Raw genomic sequence first — 19797 nt, 5'->3', positions numbered from 1 at the left:
AAGATGGTTTTTTGATTTTGGTGCGCTTCCATTATGAGATTAGTAAAGTATTCTTTTTTTGCTGCTTTAATGTCAGAGAGATATACTTTCCTCTGTTGGACATAGCGTGTTTTGGAGGTCGTATCATATGCTTGTCTCCAATGTCTTTCTAGTCTCCGGCAAAGGAGGTGGCTGTCTGCAAGGGTCTGGGTGAACCAAGGGGCATTAGGTTTTTTCTTCTTGGGGCCCTTTCCTTGATTGTTTTTGGGTTCAGAGTTGACCGCGACTATTTGGTGCATCCAGATGTGGAAGTTGCAGGAGTCAACTTCGACATCTCCAGTTAACATGGGGGGTGAGGGCAGTGGTTTTGACTCAAGCTTTATTCGTTCAGCCACTTTCTTCCAGTTAACTGTGAAGGTGGCTTGTGTATGTCTAGGACTAGATGGGGTAGGAATGGGTGTCGTGATATCAAAGGGGATGAAAAAGTGGTCGGTCCAAATTTGGGGCAATGGAGGGGAAGTGGAAAGGGTAGGAAGATTAGAACAGATGCCATCAATGGTATGTCCAGCCCTGTGAGTGGCCGTGTTGATATGTTGGGAGAGTCCAAAGATGTTCAAGGACTGTAGGAAGGAGATAGTGTGGGGATCAGTAGATGATTCCATATGTAAGTTCATATCGCCGAGGAGCGTGAAATTAGGGTATTGTAGCATGAGTGCTCCGAGGGCCTCATCTAAGGAGTTGAGAAATGAAGAAGGGTTGCTTGACTGTAAATGCTAGGACTCTCTGTGAAACCTTGAGGAGCTCGTGTGAATTTATAGCTCCTTCCGTTTAAACAAAAACCGAAAAGGTACTGGCTATCTGGATGAATTGGAACACTGAAAAATGCATTCTTGAGGTCTATTACAGTAAAAAATACAGCTTCAGAATCAATAGCTGTCAATAGGGATGAAATATCTGGGACTACTGGATACTGGGGTATGATACATTTATTAAGTTCTCGAAGGTCAATCACTAATCGATATACTGGAGGTGCATTTGGATCAGTACGTTTCATGACTGGAATGATAGGAGAATTGCATACATTGGAGTCAGTTTCTACAACCACTCCTTGAGCAATGAGCTCGTCAATAATTTTGGATAAGGCTGCTACAGCCTCAGGTGGCAATCTGTACTGTCTGATTCGTGGCAGGACTATACCTTGCTTGAGAGTCACACGATGGGGTGTGATTTGCATAAAACCAACATCAGTTGGACCTTGTGCCCATAGATGCTGGGGGACGTTCAGTAATCTTGGATCAAAATCACGTAATACATAATGACCTTTATAGTCCCTTAAAAACAAACGTATTCCTTCTGGGGAGCAGCAAATTACTGCACCTAATTCTTTCAATGTTTTAATGCCTAACAAATTTTCTGGACATGACTTCGTAAGTAACAAATCAGTAGTTCGGGACAATGGACCAACTTCTAGAGAAACTGGCTTTGAAATCTCGTTCACAATAGGCTTTCCTGAAAAACCAAGGGAAACATTTCTAGAGCCTGAGAGCGGAGCCCCTGGAACCTCGTCATGACTGATAGTAGTCCTACTTGCCCCTGTATCAATCAGAAACTTTCTGTCTTTCCCTAATACTTGACTGTGAACATAGGGACCCTCTTGATCTACAGGTATCTCGATGAGAGGCAAGCCTACCTCCCTCTCTAGGCTGTTTCATGAATACTGTTGATACTCTGGGTACTCTGTCTGAGCATACTGGTACATTTGTTGTGTAACATGCTGTGTTGCAGCGATAGGCTGTGATGCTGGAACTGTCTGTTGTGCATTCTGTGATGACGGTGAAGTCTGCGAAACTTGTTCTTGTCTAGGCGGACGTGGTCTTTCTTTAGTCTTACCAGTGCCTATGTTGTGTTTCAGAACTGCACACTCGTTTATAAAATGACCTGGCTGTTTACAATAACTGCAAGTCCCTTTAACGGGAGCTGCAGGATGACTGGTTTGATTCGGACCCCTTTTCTGACTGTCTTGTGGAACAGATTGGGCAACTAATACTTTCATTTTCGTATCTTTCATACGTTTCCTTTCGTGTTCTTGCTCTTCCCTGATTCTATTCTGGTGATACTGGAGCATCTGGAGCATTTGGGACGGGGTATTAGCTTGCCAGGTACTTTCGATTTTCAATACTCGATTTTTAACTTGTGGACTTGAATTCTCGACTAATTTAGTAACAAAAAGATGAGGGTATGACTCGCTACCTGTCCTCAAACCACTGTTAATGATAAAACATTTCTCGAATCTAGAATAAAAATCACTAGTATCTTCGTCTGGTTTCTGTTTGCATGCTGAGATTGCATCCCAATCTTCCTTTTTCGTGGCTAATAATCTTGGCAAAACTTGAATCAATAACTCAGGTAATTCTTTACATTTATCTCCAAGACCGGTACCTGGTACACGTGCATTATCTTCAGCTTCTAGAGCTGTCCAATCTATCTTTTTCTCTCCCACCTCCCATTCTTTTTCCTTGAGTTTCTCATATACCCCTGCGGGCAACAGGACCTTTAACATTTTAATGATATCAGGATACGTGTATTTTCCCATACGGAGCATATCTTTTAATTCGCGATGGAACCCTGCTGGATCTTTGTCGTGACAGGGAATTAACTTTTTCATCTCTAAGAGTTCCATCTTTGTGATCGGGGTGTAAACAAATACTCGTTCTAGATCGCCACCCGTTCCTCTAACTGGGTGTACTTCTCGTAACGGATGCTGTCTATCTATGTAGAATGGTTTACTGTCTGGAGGTGAGACATGAACAAAATGCGGATTCAGAAACGTTCTATATTTGTGGCGCTGTTCTAGAATGATACTAATTAAATCAGTACCTAAACCTTTCCATTTATACTGGAGCAACTCGTTCAGAACATCATGTAACGGACCTGGATCAGAATATTGTCCCTCATACAGTGTAATGAGGTGCTGGATCATATACATACCCACCAGTCGCTGCTCGGCTGGGGGCAGTTTCAGAAACATTTGTGCCACTATTTCATCTGGAAAAGTGGTAGAATCAGTAATCCATCGGACTGCTGATCGGGCTAGTTCTTGTTCATGCATAGTACTAAGTTCACTATAACCGATTCGTGATTTCAGAATGTGATCGGTAGCTTGAAATACTTGCTCGAGAGAACCTTGTTCTGGTGCTGGAGGAGGAAAAACTTTCTTGTGTTCTAGGCGTGAATGTCGGTCGGGAAGTCTAGTTCTACCTACATACGCTATTCTGGTGGGATTCTCGTCGTCTACCTCTTCAGTAGAAGAGTTGTCTTCTTTCTCACTTACTTGTGCTGCTTTTCGTTTCTCGTGTAACTTTATTATTTCCCTACGAATTTTCTTGTACATACTTTCTATACTACTGAGTGTCTTGTGTCTACCCTCGGCTATATTATCACTCCACCTTGTCAGAACTTTCATTTCGGTCGGATCTTTAGTCGGACAATCTTGTTCCCTTATTAAACAATTGATTAGAAATTTTAATAGCATGAGCTGGGTCTCAGCTTTCCTTGGAGACATGATTTCGCCAATACTTTCTGGATCGTCTCCTGTACGGATGAAACGATATATTCTGTCTAGATCTTCTTTCATATTCGGTAGGGTGTCCAAATATTCGGTCACCCGTCTTACACGCAATGAATATATAACCATATTATCATCGCCTGGGACTGGATCATAACGGCATTCGGTAAGAGCTCGTCTGATATCTGCAACGGACTGATATTTGGGCGTACGCTGTAACGCACGTTCATGTAACTCGACTAATGTTACACGTTTGTGTGGCGGCGGGGTACCAGGAAGACCTCCCCCCGCGGCCCCTAAACTGGAATCGTCGACGGATACTCTTCGTGCTGGCAGAGTGACCGATGTAGCGGGTACTTGTACTGTAGGCTGGACCAGGGGTACCGTAACAGGTGCTGTAACAGGTGCCCCGGTGGCTGGAGGAACAGGAATTACATTATTTACAGGAGCTGGCGGAACAGGATTTGCATATTCTGGGACTGTGTCGTCCAAATAGGACGAGAGAAAAATATCAGCTGCGGTCGGTTTGTGACGTAGCTTAATCGGAACTAATGGCGGCGGAAAATTACATGGTGCTTCCGGGGTTGCTTTTGGCAAGCCCTCGGCAAGAAGAGGATACATACCCTTAATGAGGGCATTTCTCTGTCTGTCTGACTGTTCGGCTTTAACTCGTTCACCTATTTCGATTAATTCCCTTTCTTGGGCTCTTTCTGAGGATTCTCTACTTAATTCTGACTTTCTGATTTCTTTCTCTGTTCTTTTATGAGATTCTTTGCGCCATAACTCGATGGCATCTTTCTGTGACTGTCTGGCTTTCTTTTTCCATAATACTTCTTCTACTCGCATGATGCACTCGGCATCCCATGTACCTGATACAGGCCATCTATATTTCTCTTCTAATTCTTTGGTGTACTCCACCCATAAGTCTAGATATAATATGGCACTTATGCCATGCTTATGATACATAAAATGACCTGGACTGTCCCTAGGCGGGACAGGAACTGCTTCTTCGAGCAGACCTTTTCTAGTTCTTAACTGGCGTAACTTCGTGAACAGAGGCATAACTAAGACTGGAATCTGGACACAATACAATACACGATAAACACAATAATAACTTTAAGAAAATAAATCACTCATACCACGACATTGAAAACACTTGAAATAACATTTAAAATAACAGTTCGGACAGAATATTACCTGGAATACTGAAAACAGAACACATGAATTTCTCGAGAACAGAACTTACTGGAACAGAAACTTACTAGAATGACTAGATGCACTGCTAAAACAGTACAAAACTTACCGGTCCCATAAAGAGACACGTCAGGACCCGCGCCCACCTAGGTGAACACTTCGTGTTGGATCTGTGTACCCAAACCCACGGACCAGAGACAAATTAATTGACCCTGTCTAGATACTACCCCAGCAACGGTACTCACCGGGCAGCAAGAACGGAAGGCCTCGGACTGGACTGGACTGCTACGACGACGGACGGACGAACTTCAGACTTCAGTTACAGGTGGGCCTCCGGATACCTCGGACCTTGGACTCTCGGCTTGGGCTCTGGTCGGGACTCGCCGCGTTCCTCCACCGCCTCGTCTGGACGCTGGACCGCAACCTCCGTCTCCTCCGTGGGCCTGAGGGATACTTGAAGCAGAAATATCTGCACGTGCACGGTATAGTTCCGTCACGGCTGCAGAGGATCAGGGGGCCTGCGTGGCTTCTCCGGCGCGTGGGGAAAGGGCAAGTCCCTGTTCGGGCGCCATTATGTGGTAAATAAATAATTAATTACCGGTTCTATTTTTGACTGGATACAATATAAACAGATAGCTCAATAAATAAGAGACAAGATACGAGGTAGCTAGAGTTGACAGGCTTTAATTAAGCATAAAGGACTGGAACAGGACAGCCTGTACGGGAATGGGATGGCAGGGCCCGACAGCTGCCGGGCAGGGTCTGGGAATGACTAGCAAACTTTAATAACAGTGCACAATATTTATAGTTAAACAAAATACATTATATTCAATACAGGGGGCGTAGCAGTAGGCGGAGTTTGTAGCAGTCGCGAAAGATAAGGCATAAAGTGGGTGTAACAAGAGGTGTGTACAGGGCGTATACATAGACATGTGATGCAAACGTAACAGAATATGTCATAAATGGGGCGGAAACATGGAGGGGCTACCTGAGCAGCTGGGACCTTTAACCTAGTGGTGCGCGCAAACTGGCAATGACGTGTTACTAGGGAGAGCTGGGGGGCTATGACTTCTGCGCTAGAAGAGGAGACGAAAGTCTGGAGAGTCAGAGCGACATGTACCTAAAGCCTATCTAGTATCTCGTGTTTAGGGAACATGTTGATAGAATCCAAAAGTTATCAGGGTAAAGGCTAACAGACACTAAGACTGGTGCATGCATAATCCTATATGTAGTGTGTGTGCGAGGAATATTCTATGAATATTAATACAGCATTTCTCTTACATGGAGACATAAAGGCTAGACCATGACGGAAACTATTGATGCGATTCAGTAGCTTAGGAATGCAGAGAAGGAGGGCTGGACTGATAACTAGAAACATAACATACTCTTGGCAGACTGGGAGGCAGAGCCAGGCCGAGCCGGGCACTGTGAGGCATGAAAGTAAGCTAAGGGTCAGGGATACAGGTGGGGGCTGTATCGCTCCTCGGAGAGGGTTCAGGAGACAGGAGCTGAATCTGAGTCCGGGCCCTTTTGAGGCCTAGAAACGGGGATAATTCAATGAATTAACGTGCACACTGTGAAACGTGGCAACGTAGGATTACATAGGCCTGATATTCGTTGTATTCACGAGGACTGGAAACTGGCATACTAGAGATGGACACAACTGTAATTGCGTCTTTAATCGATCATAGGGGAATACATGCATATCGATCATGCACATATAACATAACATGGGGAACACGTAGGCACATATAGCATGGCAAAATTTACTTTTCCACACTTACTGGGATATTTATTTACTTATAAGTCTCTAGTAAAGTAGCACTACATGTACCTAGGGCCGATAAATTGAATGCTATTAGTGAGCAAGCAACACTTGTTGTGCCACCCGCTCAAGTAGCCCAATAAACAGGTCTCAGGACTATCTTTGCAGCTTGTGTGTGCAGTTTTAAACTGCCAATTTCATCTGGCAAAATAAACCTTATGCCAGGCACAAAGATTCCTTTTTAATACATGTAAGTCACCTCTATGGTAGGCCCTGGACAGCCTAGAGGACAGGGCGCAGTGCATTTTGGAGTTACCTTATTACCATAAATAAGCTGTAACTTCCAAATGGGAACAGGTAAACTGCTCATGTTTGGTGTCTTTGGAATTGTAATGAAAAATCCTCTTTCATGGCAAAGTCAGATTTTGTATTACAACTTTGAAAATGCCACTTTTAGAAAGTTGCTGCGGCAACAAGTGATGGACGAAATGCTGAATAAATCAAACATTCACCCCCAGTCAAGATATCTGGCTTGCTATGCCACTGGATTCAAGCTAGTCTGGCTAATGAGGGGTGATATCCCGAAACCGTTCCAGGATGCTTGTGTCCAGGGAGGACCCGGCTTGCCAGTTCGGACTGAACTGTTCCCATGTGGAGTAAGGTCAAGACTGATTTACATATGACTGGGTCCCAACTGGGGTGGCTTACTGAGCAAAAAGAACAATGGATTTAGCTCAGATCTCTTGACTGGGGCTGAATGTTTGATTTATTCAGCATTCCGTCCATTATTTGTTGCTGCAGCATTTTTCATCCTAAGTGGGATGGGTATACCTAGACATAGGCCCCTTGATCGCTGTGCCACTGGATTCAAGTTAGCCTGGCTGATGTGGGGGTGATACTGAAAAACCGGTCCAAGGGTGCTTGTTTCGGTCCAGGGAAGACGAGGCTTGGCATTTGGGGCTGAACTGTTCTCTTGAGGGGCAGGGTCAAGACTGATTTGCATATGGCTGGGTCCAAACTTGGGTGGCGTAGTGAGCAATATAACAATGGATTTAGCCCAGATCTCTTGACTGGGGGGGAATGTTTGATTTATTCAGCATTCTGTCCATCAGGTATTGTTGCAGCAATTTTAGAAAGTTGGCATGTTCCTACCTTAGCCAATTAGTGCTGCAGCCTGTCTCTTTTATTGCATGACTGAATGTAGCTCACAGATGGTCTTTGTTTATTCCTTCTAGATAGCCATACACAATAGAGATCTTAGGTGTGCCTGGATGGGCCATCACTGGCAGGAATGAAGGGCGGAGTTAGGCATAGACCACTTTCACCTGTGTCCTGGCTTCACACAAAGGATTGCGTAACCCCTGTAGATAGCCTACAGACTTGGCAGGGGAGACAGGAAACCTGAGCACTTCAAAGGGAATCTTCTGGAAGTTTATTTCACTTCAAAGCAACCACAAGGTATAAATATTGGACTTCAGAAACCAACTCTTCAGTACACTCCTGGAACTGTGGATACTACAGAAGAAGGACTGCTGTACTACTTTGCTGCCAGGACTGGCACTCTACTGCCCTGCTATTTTGAGGAGCCACTATCTGATGCCCTAATTGCTAAGAAGGAAGACTGGACCTGCACCCTATATCCCAGGCAGAAGTGACTTTAGCTGACCTCCTGTTCTAAGCTACAAAGAACATAAGGTCCAGAGGCGTCCAGGAACTGCCCACCTGACCTGCAACTGGACCTGCTCGAGACATACTGACCTCTGCTAGAGTGAGTTCCTAACCCTCAAGTGGGTTCCCTCACATCCTGGACCCTTGGTGTGGCCTCAGGTGAACTTCTCCTGAAGTTTTTAGGCTCTTTGCCAATTGACATCACCCACGCGAACTTTCAGCGAACCAACTCTTCACACTACAGCATCGACCACTCACAGGGACCACCAGCACGAAGCACCAGCAAAAACGATCCAAAACGCTGACAGGAACTTCGTGGTACACTGACAATGGTCTGTGATGCCCTGCCTTCTCTTCGTGCTACTTCAACAGCTATCCCAGACGCTCTCTGTGATCTTCACGGCCCGTCCAACGCGAAATAAACTCGTTGCACTAGGCTTGAAGGTAACTCTTTCATCTGGACTAACCTAGTCTCTGTCTCAGTCAGCTTAAACTTGTGACTTTCACCCGGTCTCTAACAACCGATAGCCAAAAGTGGTGCTTCATACTTTTTGGTGCCACTTTTGGGGGCTATTTCACTTAAAGGTTTAAAGTTGCATATCTCTGGTTCTACTAACTGGATTTATGGTATTTTGGTGTCCCATTATTAACTAAATTCTACTCTATGTTTCAAAATTGGCATGCTTATGGGATTTTATGTTGTGTTCTTTTGCATAAATACTTTACACATTACCTTTAAGTTAAGTCTGACTACCTTGTGCATAGCTACCAGAGGGATGAGAACAGGTAAATTTGGGATGTCACACTGACAAAGATTGTGGTTTCTGCTTGAGTAGGATTTCACTCCCCTCAACGAGTAACTCAATTTCTTTCAGATACACACACATAATTTTAGGGAGACCTACATAAACCCACCTTTTTATATTCTATTTAGGGGGTAACCCTTCCAACCTCATCCCTTTTATACACAAACTCTTACCTCTCTTTATCTCTCCTTACTCTTTTACACTTTGGTAAACTGAAATCACTGCGTATTTGATTAATAAAACAGCCTATAAATTCTAAAAGATGTTCTCAACAAATAAGTAAATGTGACACAGCGGCAAATGTTAGTTGAGAAAAACACATGCTGTAGGGCAACATTCTTAAAAGAAGAGAGCATTTTTACAGCTTCGTCATCACTAAACTGACAGGTGGCCAAAATATACTTCTCGGAAATGAGTCACAATAAACAAAGGTGCGTAATTGCTAGTTGTATGCTTTTATCTTTTGAAAAGACCAGGAAACGCAAGCTTCAACTCTGACAGTTTCAAGTTGTCTTGCAAGAAAAAGCCAAAAAACAGTACCACATTCCGAGAACAAACAGCGCAGAACACTACTCAGGAAATCAATCAGTATGTGGTCCATGCTCCAGGGAAGAAAAAAAACACACCAAGACAATGAAAAGCCCAAGTGAAGCAGGCGTACGCTCACCAATGAATAGGGAGAAAATAAGATTTACAATGAAGACAACCAATGGTAATTAAATTATTAATGCAGGGCTTAAAGCCTCTTTTTAGAGTCTGTTTTCTTAGATTGTCTGAACCGACAGTACATGCGCTCTCTCAGGCCAGACCTAAAAAGTCATATTGAGCGTGGAAACGCTGTACAACTAGGAAGTGACGCTTACATAGTGGGAATGTTAGTTCTGTAAACCATTCTTTTGAAGGTGACTGGACAGACTTCTCTGCATTTTATAACACACATTTATTCACCGAAACCACCCATCACTAGATCATATTGTTCTGTCAAAGATATCTTCCACCATTGAAAGCCACTTTTTCATCCAAGTTCATCCTTGGATTCTGCAGAATGAATCGAGGAAACTCAAAGGCTTTTTGAATAAAATGTGCACGCCTTTATTCCCCTTATTGACGCTTCCTTTCGACAAATGAAATTTAATACTGTAAAAAAAAACATCATTAGGTGCCCACTGGTTGGCACAAATGTGCACGAAGCAAAGCAACATTTTTACCAGATTCATTGAAATCAAAAATGATCTGTTTCAGAAATCGAAAACTGGAAGTTTTAAGATGCAAACCGGACGAGCCTGTGAGGCTGCACAAGGTTTACTCTGCCTTTCATCCTTCACAGATAAACAACAAAAAGTATGCCAGACTTCAAGTTTCCAGTCACCCATTTAATATCCTCAATTCATGAATTACATCGAGATTGTGGATAGGTAATGTCTATTTGGGGATGGCGCTTATCTATAAGCAGGTGCTGCTGCTGTAATTATATATTGTACTCCACTCGTTCGCTTATCTTCCCTGGCTCCAGGCGGAGCTGAAAATGCTGAGCTCTGAATTCTTTTTTCCGCCAACAAATTCGGTACTAGGCGACCTGAAGTCCCTGTACACACTCTAACTGACTAGATTGCATGGATCGATCATTCAGTTGGCGAAGCACCGTATATTGCGCAATGGTGACAAAAAACTGGACGGTTGACTTAATGCTAAATGGCCCTGTTATTTTCAGTCTGTGTTCTACCTCTGTATCATGCTCGAAACATACACCTGCAAAGATTTTGAGCCACTGTTTCTACTACCACTAAATCAGCAAGGACTTACATCTGGAGGGAAGAATAACAAATCTATACGTTGCGGTATACGTACATTGGCAATATAGTGGTAGTTAACATAGTGCGTGCAATATTTCCGTTGGTCAAAATTTCAAACCTCAATATTTGTAACATGCAACTTTTCAGTGGCTGTAAAATATCTATATAGCTATAGAAAACAAAATAGATTATTTTTCGTAACAAACAGTATGCCATGATCAGGACGTTAGGTGGATTTAATTGATAACAAGGAGGAATACAACATGGATTAAGATCATCTATGTTGTATTAACCATTTGTTCCAAATACATTGAATACAATTCTTTTGATAAAAACCGTTTCAAATCTATGTCATGTAAAGCACATTCATAACCAAAGCAAATTCTTGTTTTTGCCATCGCCACTAAATTAACTCTGAAATCTTGTTCTTTAGGTGTTTACACACATTTTTTGGGATTCACCTTGATCGTCTCCTGTTGTATGGTAGCTAGGTCTCTGGAGCAGCTCCAGTGACGTGCGTAGACCGATTTATCAATCCCACATTCCAAAAGTTTCTTCAAGTTATAGCGTGTTGAACAGTGAAGAAGACGTGTGCACGGTGGTATGACAAGTTATGTTTGATGAGTGAAGGGTTAATACTGGGGGGTAGTTACTCATTAATCACAACAGTACTGGTACAGTGAAGTCTAAAAGCCTTTCAGCCTCCAAAAGTAGGAGAAGATATCCAGCCCTGTCATCTTGGCCTTCAAGCACCCTGATGTATGGCTAATTAACTTTCCTGCTTACAAACCATTACATGCACCAGGACTGGTCACGTCTGGCAACTCACACAAATAAACCTCTGGCTCGGGACACAAGTCGTCTTCCGAGTTAGAGTGTGAGATACCAACAGGTAGGTCTGGACTGGGAGAATGGTGAAAGGTTCAACATTTTCCAGTTGGGCTTATATTTTACCAAACACATGTATATGGTTTCAAAGACGGAGTCAAGTCAGTGAGGACTATTATTAATTGCAGCACTCATATTTTACTCAAGACTCTCACTGCTTCAATAAATATTGAAACTACAGGTTGTGTATTTCTTGCATATTTCCTTTGGGTATGCATGAGAGTCTAAACTAAAAATTTCTAGATCTGTTACCACGATTTCCTATGGGGATCAGGGTTATTATGTCCCGAGATTGCACACACATTTGTTACCCTGCAAGGTTAGGGGTTCGGATTTTGTACTGTGAGCTAGCAGGACTATAGGCCAACGTATCCTGATGGTGTGCACGGAATCAGTGTGGCACAAGCCTGACGTTTATGTTGTCCCACAAATGCACAGTTTTACCGATGGAGGTACAAACCTTATGACAGGATGGTAGGAAAGCCTTCAATGTCAGGCAAAAGGCATACAACTCCAAAAGGTTGATATGGATTAGGGTTTCCGATGTAGACTAGAGTCCTCTGATCTCCACTTTTCGCAGATGACCTCCCCAACCCATTAGTGACACATTCATCAACAATGTCAGCACTGGGTGGGGAAAGAGAGGTGTCTACTGCTCATTAGGTTGTGGTCCAGAAGTGACTGCTGCAGATCCTGGGCAGTCTACTCTGGAACCTGCATGACATCTGGCAGGTTTCTTTGGAGGTGGGCCCAATGAAACTTCAGATCCCACTGCAGAACCGGCATATGCCACCTGGAGAAGTGGGCAAGCAAGAAGCCAACAAGCCTGGGAGCTGATCTCACTGAGATCCAGGATTGAGGCTGATACATCACGGATCATAGTCCTAAAGCAACTCTTCCCTACTGCTGAAGCCAGCACCCTCTCGATGGGTCCTTTGGCCTGTAGAGCTTGTACCCCTTGTAGCAAGATGGGCCAGTGCTCCTCTGAAAGCCGCTCTGATGTGGGAGGAGGTTGTGGTGGGTTAGAAAGAAACTAGAGGTCATAACCCTGCTCCACGATCTGGAGGACCCATCTGCCAGATAGAAAGGACTCTCACCTTGGGAGTAAATAGCTTATCTTGCTTTCCACAAAATGGTTGTGTACCACTAACGTCAAACTAAAGCAGCTTGGGGGCGGATACTGCAGGGGCAGGGCACTGAACGTTAGCCCTGGTGACCTGTGCAATGTCTGCTTGATCCCTCTCCCTAACCATAAAAGTACTGGGGCAACTGTTGAGGTAGCAGCAGACTCTGGCATTATTTATATGCCAATCTGCTGTAGTAATCCGGGGAGGAGTCACAATCTGACTAAGGAATTGTCTGGCAGGGAAGAAAATGCCCAAGGAATATGCCATAGTAATGCTTTGCTTTTATTGTTCAAGAGCAGAATCAACCTTTTTGCCAAATAGGTGGGACCCATCAAAGGCAAATTCACGAGGCCTGCACAGCTCCAGAAAAGCATCCACATATTGCAACAGAGTATCAAACTAGTTCTGAACGGTCATCCCAAGCAATCTGTAGTGTCCAGCCGAACCTGAATTACCAATTTGGCTGAGGCAAAGGAGGCACCCAACACTTCTGAGACTACCAGCAAGATCTTGTTGACCATATCCCAGAAGGAGTGCTTATAGGAACCTAAATAGGCATACCACATTGACTGACTTCAGTGCTAAATATTTGCTTCCCAAATGCCTCAATCCCTTTCAACTTCCTATCTGGAGGAGTCATGGGGAATGTACTAGGATTCATTTTGCTGTGGAAGCCTGGAAAACCAAACTCATAGGAGTAAGAAGCGGCCTAAGAAAGTCTAAGTTGTCAGGTACCACTCTCGGACCACCTACCTGTTTACTTGTGGGAAAGAGCAAGGATTAGCCCAAGTTAGCCCAAGTGAAAAAAAGAGGTCAGTCAGGGATTCATTAAGAGGAAGTAAGGGCTCGGATGAGGTTAGCCCAGGGTGCAAAACCTCAAGGACATTTGTCTTGACTTCTACAGAAGGCAATTGTAGGTCCGGAACTTCATTCGCGCGAAATCAAATTCGCAATCCGCAAAATCCGCGAATTCGTGCGAATTTGCGGATTTTTGGGTTTTTGCGTGTTCGCAGGTTTTTTGAGTGTTTGCGGGGTTTTTTGCGTGTTAGCGGGCTTTTTGCGTGTTCGCGGGCCGCTTGCATGGCAAAGTTACCCATGCAGTCGTGTATGAGCACAGCACCCTCTGGTTCACCACTGCCACCCTCTGGTTCATCACTGCCACCCTCTGATTCACCACTGCCACCCTCTGATTCACCCCTGCCACCCTCTGGTTCACCACTGCCACCCTCTGGTTCAGCACTGCCACTCTCTGGTTCACCCCTGCCACCCTCTGGTTCAGCACTGTCACCCTCTGGTTCACCACTGCCACCCTCTGGTTCACGACTGCCACCCTCTGGTTCATCACAGCACCTCTGGTTCACCACTGCCACCCTCTGGTAAACGACTGTCACCCTCTGGTTCAGCACTGCCACCCTCTGGTTCACCACTGCCACCCTCTGGTTCACCCCTGCCAACCTCTGGTTCACCACTGCCACCCTCTGGTTTATCACAGCACCCTCTGGTTCACCCTTCCACCCTCTGGTTCAGCACTGTCATCCTCTGGTTCACCACTGCCACCCTCTGGTTCACGACTGCCACCCTCTGGTTCATCACAGAACCTCTGGTTCACCACTGCCACCCTCTGGTTAACGACTGTCACCCTCTGGTTCAACACTGCCACCCTCTGGTTCACCACTGCCACTCTCCGGTTCACCACTGCCACCCTCTGGTTAACCCATGCCACCCTCTGGTTCACCACTGCCACCCTCTGGTTCACCCCTGCCAACATCTGGTTCATCACTGCCACCCTCTGGTTCACCCCTGCCACCCTCTGGTTCATCACTGTCACCCTCTGGTTCATCACTGCCACTCTCTGGTTCACCACTGCCACCCTCTACCGAGACCTTTTGTGACACAGCGGCAGTACAAAAGATGCGCCATGGTGCTGAGTATTAACAACGTGACGCATCTGAGAGATGTGTCACGTTGTAAAGCCCTGCGCCATTAGGAGGCGTTCCGGCGCAGGGGAGGGTGTTCCTGCACAGGAACGCCTCCTAAAAGTGGCTGAAATCGACAACATTTCACTCATTCACTTTTAGGCCAATGCTGCGTCAAAACCCTGCGCCTGCTTGAAGCAGGCGCCAGGCTTGATGCAGCATTGGGGAGATAGGGCCCCCCAGAGCATTGCTGGAGCTGCATCACAAGCGCGACGCAGCTCCAGCTATGCGCTGCTTTTACGGCACAGATGCGTGACGCATCTGTGCCGTTTTTGCCACGTGGTGCGCCGCATTGTAAATGCGGCGCACCATGGGTGGCGGAGCTGCGGCGCACAATAACTGGCGCATCCCTGGGGATGTGCCAGTTATTGTAAATCTGCCCCTATACATTTAGCCAACGAGGGAGCACTTACTGATTAGACAGTAGAAAGTACTCCAGTTGAGTAGAGGTATTGCACAAAAAGGTGGCATCTTCGTGGACAAACACGCAGGGCGGGATTCATTCTGCCCCCTTTTAGACTCGTTTTTGGTGCCCTTCTGCCTTCTGTTAGACTCATTTTTCCCTTGTTTTTCTGCCCTTCTGCCCTCTGTTAGACTCGTTTTTCCCTTGTTTTTCTGCCCTTCTGCCCCCTGTTGGACTCGTTTTTTGTGCACTTGTGCCCTCTGTTAGACTAATTTTTCCCTTGTTTTTCTACCCTTCTGCCCTCTGTTAGACTCGTTTTTTGTGCCCTTCTGCCCTCTGTTATTCCCTTGTTTGTGTGCCCTTCTGCCCTCTGTTAGACTCGTTTTTGTGCCCTTCTGCACTCTGTTAGACTTGTTTTTGTGCCTTTCTGCCCCGTTAGACTCGTTTTCTGTGCCCTTCTGCCCTCTGTTAGACTGCTTTTTGAGCCTTTCTGCCCTCTGCATCACCACATCATCACTCAGCGCTACCCCAGCATCACTCAGCACCACCACATTATCACTCAGCACCACCACATTATCACTCAGCACCACCACAGCACCACTCAGCACCACCACAGCATCACTCAGCACCACCACAGCATCACTCAGCACCACCACAGCACCACTCAGCACCACCACAGCACCACTCAGTGCCACCAAAGCATCACTCAGCACCACCACAGCATCACTCAGCACCACCACATTATCACTCAGCACCACCACAGCACCACTCAGCACAACCACAGCATCACTCAGCACCACCACAGCATCACATAGCACCACCACAGCATCACTCAGCACCACCACAGCATCACTCAGCACCACCACAGCACCACTCAGCACCACCACAGCATCACTCAGCACCACCACAGCACCACTCAGCGCCACCACAGCATCACTCAGTGCCACCACAGCATCACTTAGCGCCACCACATTATCACTCAGCACCACCACAGCACCACTCAGCATCACCACAGCATCACTCAGCACCACCACAGCATCACTCAGCACCACCACAGCACCAATCAGCACCACCGCAGCACCACTCAGCGCCACCACAACATCACTCAGCACCACCACAGCATCACCCAGTACCACCACATTATCACTCAGCACCACCACAGCACCACTCAGCACCACCACAGCACCACTCAGCACCACCACATCATCACTCAGCACCACCACAGCATCACTCAGCACCACCACTGCACCACTTAGGACCACCCCAGCATCACTCAGCACCATCCCAGTATCACTCAGCACCACCACAGCACCACTCAGCATCACCACAGCACCACTCAGCACCACCACAGCACCACTCAGCACCACCACAGCACCACTCAGCGCCACCCCAGCATCAATCTGCGCAACCATTCAACAACAACTGGTTCAAATATGTTCTCTCAATGTTTCAAACTTTAATACAAATGTCACAAAAAGATGTTAATATTTCACTTCTGTTCCTGGATTTTCGTCACAATAAAATACACTGAACATAATCTTCAAAAAAGTTATTTACAAAAGTTTAAGCTATTGCCATTATAAATTAAAATCACTTTAATTTAAGTATTATTATTTAAAAAAATTAAAAGCCATTGTAATTTGTAATATCAATACAGCTAAGTCACGTAAATACAAAACATGTTGCATTACAAATGCTATAGGTGTCACATTTGCGAAAGTTATAACTATTGGCATTGTAAATGACAAAGCTATTAATTTAGCTATTTTCAAAACCAACACATAAATAAAAAAAATTGTCATTTACAAGACCAATAGCTCAAACTTTCCTAATGCAAGACCTATTGCATTGCAAATGCTTGTTTTTATATCTGTCAGTGCTTCCTGTTGAGGTTTAATTTTCGTGACAGGCGCCTCATTGCCTACTTGTAACTATTCTCTGACCCTGCTTCAAGGGTCAGAGCAGGGTCAGAGAATAGTTGCAAGTAGGCAACGAGGCGCCAGGAAGCACTTACAGGCTTACAGCAGCAAGTTCCCAAGTTGAAGTTAATTTCTTTGTAACCCTTTTGTAAAAGGTTACAAAAAATTAGCTTCAACTTTTGCACCTGCTGCTGTAACCCTGTAAGTACTTGGCTGAAAATTCGTCCCCGCTGATTCGCGGATTTTACCGCGATTTCGCGAGATTCGCGGATCGCGAAATCGCGGATCGCGAAATCGCGGAAAATCCGCAAATTCCGCGAGCGGAATGAATTTTCAGCCCATGCTTAATTATAAGGTGAAGGAAAACTCTGGTCAGAATCAGAGCCAAAAAGATGACTAAGCCTCTGAGGATGGCTTCCTGGCAAAAGTAATTTTGTTTGCTTGAATCATAGCACACAGAACCGGGTGCACTGGAGTGGAGTCAAAGTTCAACCTCAGTCGGGGTCGAGACGGATTCGGCTTAGAGTCAGACATCAGGGTCGGCAGGGGAATGTCCGCCAGTGATGGCAGGAGTGGTGTCAGTGAAGAAGGAACCAATGGCGGTCATGGAGCCAAAATGGAAGTTGGTAATAGAGTCGATGTGGAACCCAAAATGGGTTCCAGAAGCTTAGACTGCACAGAGGATTGATCAGCCGGCAGTAACCCGACCTTGGGCATCCAAAGGCCCAACATAATAAGCTAGAAAAGGGGGCAAAATATGTATTTTCTTTAAAGGCCTTGACCTTTTGTGGTGTCACCGATGGTCATGGAAATTCAGGTTGAATGAGGACTAGATGTAGAATCAGGTCCTCAATCAGGAGGGAAAGACACTTTAATCCCCTTGTGACTTCTCTTTAGACAGAAAGTGGTGGGATGGGGTCAAGTCCCACTTCAACTTCTTATCCTTCTTCTTCTATATGGATTTTGATTTGCCAGACAACTTCAACAGTGAAGAAGACCTGTCACTGGAGCAGCCTTGAGAGTGGGAACATGTCCTCACCCTCGAATTGGAGCAGGAGCACCACATACATGAGGTCTATGACTTTTTTGGATGTTCTTAGACGTATAGGTTTTTTCACCGTTCCATATAGCTTTCTGGTGCCTGAGGGCACATTCTTTGCATGACTTGCAGTTGTGCCCTGAGCCCAAAACCATAGGTTAAAAAGGAATTTAATATTAAAGTAAGGCTGTGGATGTTGAATGTGTGATTAGTAGCAAATCTAAGATTAAAAAATGTACACAGTAGGCAAGTCTTGCTGAGTGAAGCAGTTGGAGCGAGACAAAAATTTATGATTAGGATTTTAAAATCATATTTTTTTATTCAGGACAGTTGCACTATGGATATTCATTAACACATCACAAATAAAAACATATTTACCATCAAGGTGAAAAGTTGCGGGTATCTATGTGGAGCGTTTTCTTTAATATATGTTGATGCTGCCTCTGCATGCGCAGCGGCTGCCTTCAGTTTTCGGGCCTCCAACAAACATTCAAGAAATTCTCTGCAAAGGAAAAAAGTAACAATGCATTAAACATGAATAATTTACCCAATTTATTTAAATCTTTTACAGGATTCGCTACAGCAGTCCAATATACAACGTTTGGAAGCATCTGAAAGGGGCCCTATTAAATCCTCTCCATGGGGTTGGAGTAACTCAAACACCACTGTCATGAGAATGAGTGCTTTACTGAATGTAGCTCAACACAGCGTATTTAAAGGTCAAATGTCTTGCTAGGTGGCATGTTCAAATGTGAATGCTTTCTTAACATATTTATCAGGTGAATGCTTTAAACGTGCATATGCTCCAGATTTAGACATTGGTTATTGGACTAACTGGAATTAATACGTACAAATGGTACCGTGCATATGGTTTCTAAGTCACAAATAAGGAAGTAAAATAAATATCTTCAGAACAAATAAAAGTCTTGATTCTGTTAAGAGACCAGTATTATTCTTCTCATTCTATATTACTTATGCTAAAAGCACAAAGAATGAAGACTCTAAATCCCATGATCCCAAGCGTGTGGTCTGAACAAAAGGCAGCAAACTCATTCTTTCCAATCAACAATCAGCGCAAACAACATACACCTTTTTCTGACATAATGTTGTACATTTCTCGAATGATCAAAAACAACTTCCTTTCCTGAATATTGCCCTACCTGGATACTGTTCAACCTGTGGGCATGTCAATCAGGTCCGTCTTTTGTAATGAGCATGCTGGGCTCAGGCCAATCGAGCCAACTTTCAGAGGGGGGCACTGAGCTGTCTGTATGAATTGTATGCCCGCAGAAGTCTTCCATTGACCTGGCTCCAGTTAATCTGCCTAAGCTGCTTGTATTCTTTTTGCTTCTAACACGCTGCCAGCATCATGTTTAAAACCCATCACTCCCATAATTCCCCTCACGTGTCCCTCTCACGCCTCTGATATGTTCACATCTCATTTCACCACAGCCACCACCAACTTGGCACCAGTGAGAAAGGTGTAAGATGTGGGTTATTAAAGTGAGCTGGAGGAGGAATAGCTAGCAACAGGAGAACTATGAACAGAAAAGGGACCCATTGTGCTGTCCTGGGCTCTATTTGAACTGATGCCACTCTATGTTATAAACTTTGGGACGGAGTAATTCAACTTTACTAGTAAAGAGGATTTATCATCAGCATTCCAAAGATATGA

The 19797-nt window shown here is 44.8% G+C and overlaps 1 protein-coding gene across 1 annotated transcript in view; it reads right to left on the bottom strand.

The window, feature by feature from the left end:
- CFAP46 (cilia and flagella associated protein 46) overlaps nt 1-19797 on the bottom strand; it is a 1487057-nt gene that overhangs the window by 1263199 nt on the left and 204061 nt on the right. The window contains exon 7 of the mRNA XM_078643461.1: nt 18501-18624. Within this exon, the coding sequence (XP_078499587.1) occupies nt 18501-18624 (124 nt within the window). The remainder of the gene's footprint in view (nt 1-18500; nt 18625-19797) is intronic.

The sequence above is a fragment of the Lissotriton helveticus genome, chromosome 5_1, assembly GCF_964261635.1.
Source record: "Lissotriton helveticus chromosome 5_1, aLisHel1.1, whole genome shotgun sequence".
NCBI lineage: Eukaryota > Metazoa > Chordata > Amphibia > Caudata > Salamandridae > Lissotriton > Lissotriton helveticus.
This window is presented reverse-complemented; position numbering and strand designations above follow the sequence as displayed.